This window comes from Terrapene carolina, unplaced genomic scaffold (assembly GCF_002925995.2).
Source record: "Terrapene carolina triunguis isolate 2854851 unplaced genomic scaffold, T_m_triunguis-2.0 Scaffold68, whole genome shotgun sequence".
Taxonomy (NCBI): Eukaryota; Metazoa; Chordata; order Testudines; family Emydidae; genus Terrapene; species Terrapene triunguis.
This window is the reverse complement of record NW_020664419.1, coordinates 60,429,471-60,442,721: the sequence shown is the minus strand read 5'-3', so window position 1 is coordinate 60,442,721 and position 13,251 is coordinate 60,429,471. Positions and strand designations below refer to the sequence as shown.

Genomic DNA, 13,251 nt, shown 5'->3' with positions numbered 1-13,251 from the left:
AGTGTCTGGACCAGGGGAGGGGGCCCACAGCTGGCCTCTGGGGGAGCGGGGCTGTGGCTGGTCTCTGGGGAGGAGGGGGTGTGAGTGTCTGGCCCCCTGGCTGGGCTCTCGGGGGAAGGGAGCACAGAAGCAGGAACTGGGTTATCGTAGGGGTTTCTTTAACTCTCTACTCCTAAGGGAATTTTTGTGTGTGTCTGTATTGTTACAGACTTGCTGACATGTATTTTGAAATAAATTATTAAAATAATTGAAACTGGCATGATTATGTAGTGTTATTTTGATAAATTTTGCAGAATTTTGCAAAATTTAAAAATATAGTGTGCAGAATTTTTAATTTTTTTGGTGCAGAATTTTTAATATTTTGGTGCAGAATACCCCCTGGAGTACATATAATATTTCTGCATATACATGAATCGCTTAACCCGCCATTGAAATTCACCCATCTCTAGGTAGCAGTAACAGTAGATGACAGATAGGATACTGTTCTTGATTTGCAGTCTGGGTTCATTGAAATTTCATGAAGAAATTAGGTCAACAGAATGTAATTACCTAAACTGGAATCTCTGAAGGGCGCTGGGATTGACATCTTAACTCTTCTGAAAAGTGCCATGGGATCTTTAGTGACCTCCATCTTCTCACAAACACAATGCAGGCAGGAAGAGCAGTGATGGTATGATTTCACATGATTCAAAACAAAGCACCTGCCAGCTTTGACATTTCATATATCATTCATTGGTCTGAAGTATCTCTCTCTTTTTCTATATTCTTACCATTGTTCTATGTTGCTTTGAGAATCCCAGTTTGTTGTTTTTAAATTGTCCACCAGCATCTGTGTTTATTACACACAAGAAACAAGTTACCATGAGATAAGATGACTGAGCTGTTCTGATTAAGAACAAAAGTGTTATCTTTACATATAGGTGACATACAAGGAACAAACTGTGTGATCATTTTCAAAGTGGGGAGGGGACAGTGGGAGTTTGCCTTCAATGCAGTCACAACAAATATATTGTGAAGAGGAGATTAGAATTATAAATGTAAGCAAGATAGGCTGATAGAAATACAACACGTCATAATTTCTTATTTGTAGAGGCCCCAATCAGGAAGAAGTTCTCCATTGTGCTTGGTACACATTATAGTGTAGTAATGTGGTTACACCTGTGCAACCTACTTTCTTCCAGCAGAGGAAGGATGATCCAGTAGTTAGGGCATTAGCTTGGGATTTGGGATACAAGGGTTCAGTTCTCTGCTCTGCCACAAACTTCCTGTGTGACCCTGGGCAAAAAATCACTTAGTCTCTGCTCTCCTTAACTCCTTATCTGGAAAATGGGATAATATACTTCTCCACCTCCTTGGTGAATTTTCAGAGTAAATAAATTAAAGACTATAGTGTGGTAATGGGGCCATATAAGTACCTAAGATAGATAGAATTTGCTCCAGTGTGTGCTTCCTCTGTGTAGTCTTCAAAATGTAAGCATGACCATTTGCCAGCATGTAAAAGAAAATTTGTCAAGAGTGGAATCTATGTCAATGCAATAGTGTTGATCACCTACAATTGTTGAAGTGTGCCCAGCAGGCTTTAAAAGCATCATTCCATATTCCATAAATAATTCCTCCTAGGATCTATGCAACTCAGTTCAGCAGATGGTTCTGTAAATCTGAATGGCCAAATGAGACTGTATTTTCATTTAAGTCACTGATGTTCTCTCTTCTTTCAACAGGGTGCTTTTCAGGAGACAATGATCACTTCTTGGCAATTCATCAGCGAAAGAGTGGGAAACCTGTATTTATTTATCGCCATGTCCAAAGTGTTGAGAAAAGTTTGGATGCAAACAGCCAGAAGATTTATAAACACAATTTCCATTCCTCTTCCCATGCAAAAATAAGCAAGCTGCACCCTGCGATAATTGTTAAATCAACATTCCCTAGACCTGCTTATGACCCATCCCTCAATCTATTAGCTATGACTGGTGAAGAGCCGGAAGTGGAAAATCTCCTGATTCCAGCAACCAATGTGATTGTTGTGGTAAGTGTCTTCCTCTAGGTCTTGATATTGCTTCATGTGCATTTTTATCTGAAGTATTGTAATACTGTGGGCACTCACCGCCACAGCACTGCCTGCTGGTCAGTCTGGGAATTAGCTCATTCCAGCCTCAGAGCGCCTCCTGCTGGCCAGTGTCTTTCCCTGGTTACCAGCCCTCTTGTCTCCACCACCTCTGGCCCCGTGTCCCTCCCAGACCCTAGTGCCCCTTACCTTAGGGTACTGCCCCACAGCAGTGCCCCACACACTCTGGGTCTCCCCTCCTCAGGGCAACCCCAACCTACCCTATACCCACCTTGCCTCAGTGGCTACTGCTAGTCTTCATCTAGCCCCTTTACTCAGGGGCAAATTGCAGTCTGCAATGGCCAGTCATCATTGGCCAAGGGGTTAGACCGGCTGCCTTTCCCTGCAGCCCCAGTACCTCCTTAGGCCTTCCTGCCAGGCCTCAGCCTGGAAGGTAGCCAGGCCTGAACTCCCCAGCTCAGCCTGCCCCTTCCCCAGCACTGCTCTGTCAAAGGTATCCTCTCTCTCCCAGGTAGCTAGGTCCTTCTACTCACAGTCCTCTTATCAGGGCCAGCTACTCAGCCAGCCTCCCTCAGCTGCTCTCACTACTTTTATCCCAGGAGTGGGGTAACCACCCCACGACAGGTATCCAAAGTTCATATTTCTACTGCATGAGCTATACCATTTGCAGCCCACACATTGGCCTCCTCATTCAAGTAAAACTCCCTGTGACAGAGTGGTAGCAGCACCCTGATCAATGACCTTGCTGCAGCATCAATTAAGTACTTTCTGTTGTGGCATTATGAGCACCGGAGTGGTAATTACTGGGCTAATGATGTAATTGGGAAGATATAAGTGCCGGTAGTCACAACAGGAAGCTAGGAGGAGTTCAGAAGGTGAGCTGTATTGAAGAGGGAGGCTGTGTGGAATGCGCCCACTCTAAGATGTCTGTGTTATGTTCTGTGGGTAAAAGAGTGGAGGAACAAAAAAATACACCTGGGGAAAGGAGAACATCCTTGGCATATTAATGACTGTGAGGAGATAGAAACAGACTAGGCAGCACAACATACCGAGTAGCTGAGAGAGCACCCCGTGACACTCCAATTTAGTAAGCCCTGTCATGATGTGTGTGATAGGCAGATAACCAGACAGGCAGAATTTGGCCCTACGTAGTTAGGGAACTTGTCTTTGCTTCAGGTGTCTTGAACACCTTTCTCTGTGCTGCTCTCTTTGAATTTGCACTGCCAAGCAAAGTGGTAGAACCCCCATTGCTGGATGGGTTTTAAAATTAATGTGAAAAAAGCACTAAAGATGTTCTTTAGGGAATAATCCTTCATAGTCAGGGAGATGGATGGATGATCTAACAGGTCTTTTCCATCACTTCTATGATGTGTTGCATAATTCCATAATTATGGTAAAGCAGCTATGTTAGAACTCTCATGTCTCCTATGTAGCAGTCAGGAACTCCTGAGTAGCATTTAACTGGGGTAGTCCTCTGTCCTGTAGATGAAGCAGCATGCACTGCTTAATTGGAGACCCAAGCATACAACCTTTGACAGGCAGCAGCTTTACTAGGAGAGCTAAAAAGAAACTCCTTCCCCTGGCAAGGTGATAGGAGCTGTGGAAAACTTTTCTCAGTGGCAAGTTAGCAATCTTTTTCTCTGGATTACTGAGCCATCTGCTGGGGATTTCCACGGGAGCTAGGCTGGGGAGAAAGAAGCCTTAGATAGCAAAGTGCCAATGAAACAGCTCAGTGACTGTCACAGGATGGAATAGTCCCTAAGCTGCTGCTCCCTCCCATATAGCCCGTGGAGCCATGTAGTCACTGATCCACCAAGTTCACCCCACTCCTCCCCTCCCACTCCATTTTTAGGTGTGGAAATACTTTTTGTGGAGCTGTTCTCCATGGCATACATAAGGGCTGCTGCACACATTGCAGGAGCTACCAGCAGGAGCTACCACTGTTCTGTCATCCACCCCCATACAGTAAAACCGAATGAGACCTAGGACATAGATTCCCCTGTCTGACCAAGGAGGAAGCAACTAGATTTTCTCTTTATTTTCTAATTTACAAAATTCAGCAATTCACAGTGGGTCTCCTGGTCATTAGTGTGAATTAATAAGATTCAGCTATAACTGTATGACTAATGGTAACAACCAGTATATGACTAATTCTGTAAATTGTTTTGCAATACTCTTTTATGAAAGATTCTAGATTAAAAAACACAAGCATTTTTATAAGTCACCCTGTTGTACAGTATGCTGGCATCTTAGCACAGAGACTGTTTCAAAATGAAGATTCCTGGCTAGGCCTTGGCTATTGGACTCCTGCTAGACATTCCAGGTGCATATGGGTTGTTTTGCTGATGAATGTACCAAGTATTTGCTCATATTTCGTTGAGGTAAATGGAATGCAGGTAGCTGCTGGAATCACAGAAGATGAAGAAGAGAACCAGAAGGGGCTAATCTCGATATATGAAGAGTTTTAGATTTTAAACCATCAATTGCTATTAATATATTTCCAGAGAATTCGCATTTAAGGACCAGATTCTATGTTGATTTGCATCCTATGCAACTCCAGTTTGGTGCTAGGTATGTAACATATGCAGTGGACAAGAGTCAGCCTGGGGTTATGCCAGTTTGCACATAGAAGTGGGCTTGAGCAGTTCCAAGTGCTGACAACTTCACTTCACTGGAGGAATGTCAACTGTTAGTGTAGTTCCAATAGGGAGTGGTGCTGGTCAGGTAGGAGGAGTAGCCAGGCCAGCTGATGGATATATTGTTTCAGTGTGTCCTCAGCCAGCAGGTTTCCCATAAAGTCTAGCTGCGAATTAAGGCTTCTTTCTCCCCCCACCCCCCAAACTAGCAGATGCTTGGCAGCACTGCTTGTCGTCCTCTGAAGGTGAATCCCCCACATGGATACAGCTGTCCATGCAGGTGTAAGCAAATTAAGCCCCGTATGTATGGTATGTATAGTACCATTCATCTTAAAAGGTGATAGAACCTTATGGGGAACTTGTATGAATTCTGGGAGACACACAAGTCTCACATCAGGATGGAGAGACCACACAGAATGATCAGAGGGAACCCTATGTTTTCAAATGGATGGCCTCCTAGTCACTTTAAAACCTGAATAACACAGGTTTTCAGTTGGCAGTTCTTATATAACTATCCTATTAAAGGTACATTAAGTGACCTTAGTCCAGAGCCTTGCTGCTGCATTTGTGCTATGAAGAATCTACCACTGTTCTGAGACCTTCTGTTCTGACCGAGAACCATTTGTGCTCTAGACACAACAGTGTGATTTGAGCAGCCTTTGCTAAGCTTTCTGTGGGAGTGTCTGAGACTGTTATTTTAATATTGTCTTTTAGCATGAGGTAGTCAGAACAGTATATCTCTTTCTATAGAAGTGCTGAGAGATTTAATATCCAAATAAGCTTAATCATACTGTAAGAATTTTCCTGGCGGATGCCTTCCACCATCAGGCAGCGCTTCCATTGCAAAGTGCCTGTTGGAATTCAATCAGACATCTGCTATTTGCAGGGTTTTTCACATCTGAGTTTTCTCCTGTGAATTTAATGCTAAATGAATTTCTGCATTAATAACATTTGAAAAGGATTTGGTTTGTTTTGAATGCATTTATGGCATTCCCTTTCTGTCTCTTCTCTAACCAGCATTTGCTGCTTGTTGTGTCTTTTGGGTTTTGATCATTTAGGGCAAACAGAAACATTTGCTGTATTGCACTCGCTGACCTTTTTTGTTCCAGCCTTTAGCTATGTTGTGGTTCCTCAACTTGAAAGGGTAATTGCTAGTGTTAATGCTTCCTGTAATCCAGTTACTTGCCTAATACATGTTGTGATTTAGTAGGAAAGCTCCGAAAGGGGGGTTATTTTTTAACTAAATCCGTACGGTCACCGCTTATTGCGGAGGAGAAGGAACAAAATTCAGTCAAATTTCAGCAGTTTAAATTCCATTTTCTGCATAGTAGGGGCAGAGAAGAAGACTGACTGTACCAGGAATGTAGAATTATTAGAAGGTGAAATTCTATGTTAGAAAAAGACCCTCTAACAAACAGCGTTTCACCCACATACAGCTGATTCCTTGAAGCATGTTGTAAAGCCAAGAATTCTGTGTGCAAAAGAGTTGTTTTGGGACTCCTTCAATAAAGGAGTTGCATTCATGAGTTATCTTTGTAATGAACCTGGGGAAATTGCTGTGCATGTTTATCTGGGGAAGGAAGAGGAGGCATCTATTTTCCAGGGGTAAATGTTATATAACGTGAGGCTTTCTATCACAGGAAAATGCTTGCCTTATCTTATGCTTCTAGTGTTTTTGTTTGTTTTTAAGGAACAATAGGGGCAAAACAAGAGCTTTTACAGGGGCTTTGGCTGTTGTATAACTATGCCTCACAGACTCAGTCTGACTATTAGGCCTTATGTTCCTTTAAGCAATACCAGAAAACACATGAGAATAGCTGATTGATGGTTTTATGTAAGGGATTACTTGTTTCTCATAGGACTATATTTTAAGTGCCCTATTCACTAGGGTTTATTTTGTAACTGGAAAAGCTATTTATTTATCAAATAAAATGCATATTTTCAGGGTTTGGGTGAGAGTTTGTTCATTTCACTCTTGCGTCTCCAAACTGAGATGCAATTATTCAGAGTTTTGCATGTGTAAAGTATATGCTCAAGGTGAGTGCCACCAGGGTCAATGCAGTACACAGAAGGCAGAAATAGTACATGGATAAACACTTATTTATTATTAAAGATGCGGCTGTCTGGCACACTTCTGAGTAATTTAAACCCTGTTTTGGGGGAACTTGGAAGAAAAAGTGAAGGACTAATAGCATTGATTAGTCAGGTTAGCCGGGGGCCTACAGGTGTCTTCTCAGAGCTGTGCCAAAGCTTGTTAACTCTAACATTCCCTTTCTGTCTATAACCAGCATTTGCTGCTTGTTGTGTCTTTTGGGTTTTGATCATTTAGGGCAAACAGAAACATTTGCTGTATTGCACTTGCTGACCTTTTTTGTTCCAGCCTTTAGCTATGTTGTTGGTTCCTCAACTTGAAAGGGCAATTGCTTATTCAGTCCTAAGTCTCTCCCAGACTGACTTACAAATGCATTGTGGTGGTTGACTGGTTTTGTGATGCCGATAAATGTCCACTAGAGATTGAGCTGAGACTATCAGATGCATTTTCACTTGTTTCCTACCAAGTTTTTTGCCTTCAGGTTTCAGGAGGTGAAAAGCTAATGCATGTGGTCATTGCATTCACTCTTTCCTTTCCTTCTTCATCTCTTGCACACCTTATTCACAAATGCCAAAATCTGTCTGACCCTTAATTTGTACCATGCTCATCACTGTAAAGTCATGTACCTTACAAAATAATAGATTCAATGAGCATGAATCTCCTCTTAATTGCTTTCATTTTACATCAGTGTAACTCCCCTCCACTGACTTTATTGGAGTTATTCCCAATTAACACCAGTGTTAGATAAAAATCAGCCTTCATATCAGTGATTTACCTGTAGACTTTAGTTTCCCTTTCTGTTTGTCTTTGCAGGTGTAATGCCGACAGACCCGGGTCGTTGGTGGATTGAACCAGGGGCCCTTGGAACTTAGTGCATGAGCCTCTACTGCATGAGCTAAAAGCCAAGTGACTATTAGCTAAGGCTGTAGAGCAGACTCATTTAATTCTCTCTAAGTGGTCTTGGTGCCACTAGCTGGGACACAACACCACACCCAGAAGGTGTGTGGGTTACATACTTCCCCTAGCTGAGGAAGTGCGTCCCGAGCTTGAGAGACTTCCCACTTGTAACGCTGACAGAACCCGGTCGTCGGCGGGCAGGATTGAACCGGGGACCTCTGGAGCTTAGTGCATGAGCCTCTACTGCATGAGCTAAAAGCCAACTGGCTGTTAGCTAAAGCTGTAGAGCAGACTCATTTAATTCTCTCTAAGTGGTCTTGGTGCCACTAGATGGGACACAACACCACACCCAGAAGGTGTGTGGGTTACACAGGCGCAGGTAAGATTGCTGGGAATTTCCTTATCTCCTGTTCTCATGCTTCTCTCCCCACTTCCAAGAAAAAGATAGCAGTGTGTTTGTATGTGTCACTTGCATTTTGTAGACTCACAGGCGGCGGCTCAAAGTTCCAATTATGTGTCCAAGAATTCCTTTTGTGTGACTGGACTCAAGTCAGTACAGGAGCCTGGAGCACTGTTCGCTTAGTCCTCATCTCTCTGGCTCTGAATTCCATTGCAGGTATGCTTAATCCTCACTGAGGAAAAAGGCTGCTAACTCTCTGTGGAGTGTGCTGGATGCTGGAATAAATTGAAGGCCGTTTGGGTTTGCCAGCTGCTTATAATCTGGAATAGTTCTACAGCAATATGGCAACCCCTATAACTGGTGAGAGAGGATCTCTGCCCCAAGCCATAGTTTTTGGTGCTGGGCTGAAAGAATTAAACTCCTTGTGGTGTAGCTTTTCCATGCCATCAAGTGTGTTTTGTCATCAGCAGTTGAGTCTCCTACCTCTTAGGGCATTTGAGAACCAGGAAGAGCTGTGGTCTGGCCAAACTTTTGAGGTGGGTGTGGAAATCTGGACATCCTCTCTCCATAATGCACAGCTCCCATAGGTGGGAGGTTTGAGATGGAATCCTTCCATGAAGCTGTGGAGCCATAGTGGAGCTGGCTGTCCATTACTCCAGCCTCCTCTCACAATTACTGTCACTGCCTCCCCGCTGGTCACCCCAATACCATGTTGCCCTCATGTCAATGCATACAAAATTCAGTTGTTGAAATCTTCTTTCCTTGCTTGTTGATCTGCCCATACCTCATAAGCACATGCACCCTCTGAATGCTTCTATTGGTTCCCCATTTCCCACTGCATCAAGCTCAGGCTTCTTGCCCTGATCGTCAAGGCCCTTTATAGCTCTGCTCCTCCGTACTTATACGCTCTTGTGTCTTATTGCATTTCCCCACCACATCCGCTCTGCTAATGATGCCTGCTTTTCTAATTCTTCATCCCTTCTTCCAAGTCATCCCTTCTTCTACATGGAATGCTCCCTCTGAACTAGTCTACAAGGCTACTACACTCTCCTCCTTCAAATACCTCATTGAGTCCCACTTTTGCTGGTATACCTGCAGGAAATCAGCCAGACAAACGGGTTAGGTCCGGGGGGAGCCCAGCAACAACATTTGTCAATGATTTGGACCTGTAATTGTCCCCACTCAGTGGGGATGCTGGAGTGCTCTGGTAACAAGCCTTTGTTCTGATAGACTATGTGTAGAGCTGCCTGAAAACATTTTGTGTAAACTTTTTTTTTATTTTCTTTTTTTAAAGGCTTTTTCCCCACACCCCACCCCCTCCGAAACATTTTTTGTGGAAAAATTTCATTGAGTGAACTTTTCCCATTAACAAACTCAGATAATTTCTCTGAAATTAAAAAAAAGGCTTGTTTTATTTTGAAATGTTACCAGAAAACACTTACCATTTTCCCCCAAGCAGCTCCAAGTTTGTGGTATTGTGGTAGGTGTACTGTTATCCAAGGGCTAGAATTGCAAGTGTTTCAGCCCTACATGTTCTAACACCTTGATGAGTCCCAGTAAAGTACTCCAATAATGGCTTCTGCCAACAGGCTGTTCCAGCATCTTCTGGCTGTCCTAGACCCTTCCTTCTCCTGTTTGCAGGCTGCTCCCCAGTATTCTCCTGCTACTGTTGGGTCCCTGGCCTGCTGCTGCTTCTCATAAGCAGTATCTGGCTCGCTCTCTCCCCATCCTAATTCCCTTTGCTACTTCCTTTTGCTGCTCTCTAGGCGTTGTGGAGTTCTCTCCTGGCAAGACATTGAACTGGTTAACACAGAGCTGGCCAATCCCTTTCCCTCCAGCTGGTTCAGGGATGAGGGAAGATACCAAATAATGAGCTAGCATGTTTATTACAGAATGTGTGAAAATATGGAGATGGGTACGGACACCTTCCTTCCTCTCTTCCCGCTCCATGTTTGTCCCATTCCCTTGTCACATCTCATCCTAAATTAGACTGTAAGCTCTTTAAGGCATTAATCGTGTCTTTGTGTGTGTACAGCACCTAGCACAATGAGATCCTGATTCCAGCTGGGCATTTTGAGTGCAACTGCAATATGTACAGTATTGCCAACCTGAAGAGATCAAAAATCATGAGTCAGACCCTCAGAAGTTGAGGTCCCCTCCTCCCCCCATCATGATTTTGGAAAAATCAAATTGTTTTTAGTTTTTTACTTATCTCACCTCTAATCCTCTGCCAATGTGCGTGTGTGTGTGTGTGTGTGTGCTAATTCCAGGTTGAAAGGTCAACTTTTAATGCACCACCTTTCCCAGGCTGCTCAAGTGGAGACTCCATATACTATCTCCTCACCCCTAGGATAGGGAAAATGCCATCCATTTCCTATTACTGTCTTGAGTCAGCAGCAACATTTATCTGCCTGCTGCTGCTCTAGGCCTCTCTGCTTGGAGCCCAGCAGCACCAATTCCCTTACTCCCTGCCTCCAGCTCCTCCAGGGCCCTCTCTCTGCTGTAGGGCCATATGTGAAGGCAGGGCAGGTCTGTGTCCTTATCCCTGAGGCTCTCACACAGAGCTTTGCCCAGCCTTGAAAATCATAGGATCAGAGAAGCTTTTTGCATCATTGTGACAGCTCCTCCGACAGACAGCAAAATCCTTTGGCTCACAATCAAATAATGCGAGTTGGCAACACTACCCCACCCCTCCCCCCAGGCTGGGGAGTTCCCCATATCCTGCACCCCCGTTCAGCAAAGTGCACCAAGTCCACTGACTCTAAGAACCCTGTAAAGAAGGGGCAGAACTTTCCTCAGAGGGTTAAAACCTACTAATATGTAAAATGAAAAAGAAGGTAAAATGCAACTAGTCATCCATAAACTGGCAGCGTGGCCAACTGTGGGGCAAGAAGCTAAGCGTTAGCCTGTAAAGCATGACAGAAAATCTGATGTCACTTAACATCTGAGTTCTGATATTGCAAGCTTAAGAAAAGTGGCACCATGGAGAGTGAAGGGGTAATAAATAAAATATTGCATCACAACAATGACTTCTTAAAGAGGCCTTTTGAGGGCTCAGATTTGTGAATGCTGAAAGAAGTTAGATGGGTCCATCTGAGGAAAATGGATCTTTCATTTTTTAGATCATGTTCTTGTCCTTTGTTTGTTTAATGTGTCAGACAAGTATTGCACTGATCCATAGTGAAGTTCTGAGATCTCTTCTTATTACAGTGCTGAATTGCTAATGAGCAGTACATGTTAGTCATACAGTAAGAAAGAGGACAATTTTATCAATCACGTCCATTCATGTGATTGTAACCACTTTCCTGGTGTGTCCACTTACATCTTTCTGCCTTGGGCCTGAATACTTTCTCTCTCATGAATCCTTCAAAACATTTTGCCCTCAAACCCTAAGTCCACCCTCTAATAAAAGATTAATGTTCCCCATTACTTATCCTTTTCTTGAGTAATTGTACTAGGCATAACATATCTGCAGCATGCTTTACAAGTAGCCCTTAATAGCCTCCCGCTCCTTTCCAGCTCTGTCTTTCTGGATTTATTTGCACAAAGAAGTTTGGAGAGTCTGCATTTGTTGTCCTCATTTGCTTTCTGCTTTCTTGTGTGTGCTTCAGCAGGGATAATTGCATGCTGAACCATTATCATGGCATTGTGTTTGCTGTCAGTCTTTGTGGAAGATGTCAGAAAAGATTCTAAGGCGGTAATGTGCACTAAAACCTCCTCCGGGCACATTTATTTTTATTTTGTCACCTTTCTTGGAAAATGTTAATAGGAGGCTTGTGGTGGGATAGTCCAGAACACAAAATTCTTTAACTGATTAGCTTAGTGCTGGGAGTCTGAAAAGGGTCACCCATAATAATCCGAGTATAGTTTCTGTTTGTTCTGTGCAAAACTCAATTTGAAACAAAAGTGGTTATCTCTTTCTTTCTAAATGCTCAGCTCGGCATCTTGTGTGAAATTGCCAAGTTCTTCCTCACTTTTCCTTCATTTCTTACTAAGGGAAACTCCCATTGAAGTTACTTGGAGATTTTCATGAATATGAATTAAATGGAAACTGAGTAAGGACTTCAAGATTGGTCCTCTGGTTGTCTTTTGAATTTTGCCTTTTAATTTTTTCTTAAAGGTGAACTGTAAAAAAACAACAAATAGATGTTTAGATTGTAATTACTAGCTCTATGTGTATATCTAGTGGGGGCAGGGTGGTCTAAGTCCATAAAGGGGGTGGGCATCATGGACCCACACTGCACTGGGGCTCCCTGTGTGCAGCTTTGTAGGGGCCAGACAAGGCCGAGGGAGGGGACAGAGGATCTGCTGTTTAGCACTTCAGGGTCTTCTTCCTTAGCACTCATGGCCAGGGCATATAAGTGGTATAGAGAGCCATTTTAGCCATTGGGCTTCAGTAGTCTTTGGGAAGGTAGGGGGTAGTAGATTGCCTTTCATCCTGCACCTGTGCATCTACCTAGTGCCTACCCTAGTTGTTTGGGTTGAGGATGAACATTTGGCTGTAAGAGTAAATACAAGAGGTAGGTCTTCTTGTCCCCTCCCTTTGCCTTGTCTGCTCTCTTACAAAGCTACACCTAAGGAGCCCGAGTCTAGTGTGGCCCATGCTTCTGGCCTCCCAAATCCCTTGTGGATTGAAACCACACTGCTTCCCTGTAAAAGGGGATCTTGCATGGCAGTGGAGGCAGATTTTTACCCTTGGTGAATAAATCAAGTGCATTTGCCAAATGGTCTTATATCTGCCACGATCTCAGTTTAGTGTTTCTCCTGCAAGAGCTGATGACCCCACTACCCCCTAAAACAGAGTAAGGGAGGCAGCATTCTGCTGTATGAGGCTCCATATTATTATATCCACACTACAGGTGCCCAACAATCCTAACTTACAAGTGAATGAGATCCCCAAAGGCACTCAGTATAATGAGTCCCCCCCCCCCCCCCATACCATCGGTCTTGAATAAAAATATACGGCACACTGGTCTACTTGAGGAATGAAGAGTGAGGAAGCACAGATAGAGATTTTTATTCATGTCTGTTAGAGCCCTTAGAGAATTGTCTTTGTGAAAACCCAAATTCTCTTACAACACCACTTAAAAGGCAGAGAAAGGGCATTCAGATGACGAGACAACACGTGTTTTCCTATCAGTAAACATTTTCTTGGATCTGG

The 13,251-nt window shown here is 43.5% G+C and overlaps 1 protein-coding gene across 1 annotated transcript in view; it reads left to right on the top strand.

Annotated features, from left to right (window-relative positions):
- The window catches only part of PTPRR (protein tyrosine phosphatase receptor type R), a 197,434-nt gene that overhangs the window by 14,925 nt on the left and 169,258 nt on the right, over positions 1-13,251 (top strand). The window contains exon 2 of the mRNA XM_024212658.3: positions 1,722-2,026. Within this exon, the coding sequence (XP_024068426.2) occupies positions 1,722-2,026 (305 nt within the window). The remainder of the gene's footprint in view (positions 1-1,721; positions 2,027-13,251) is intronic.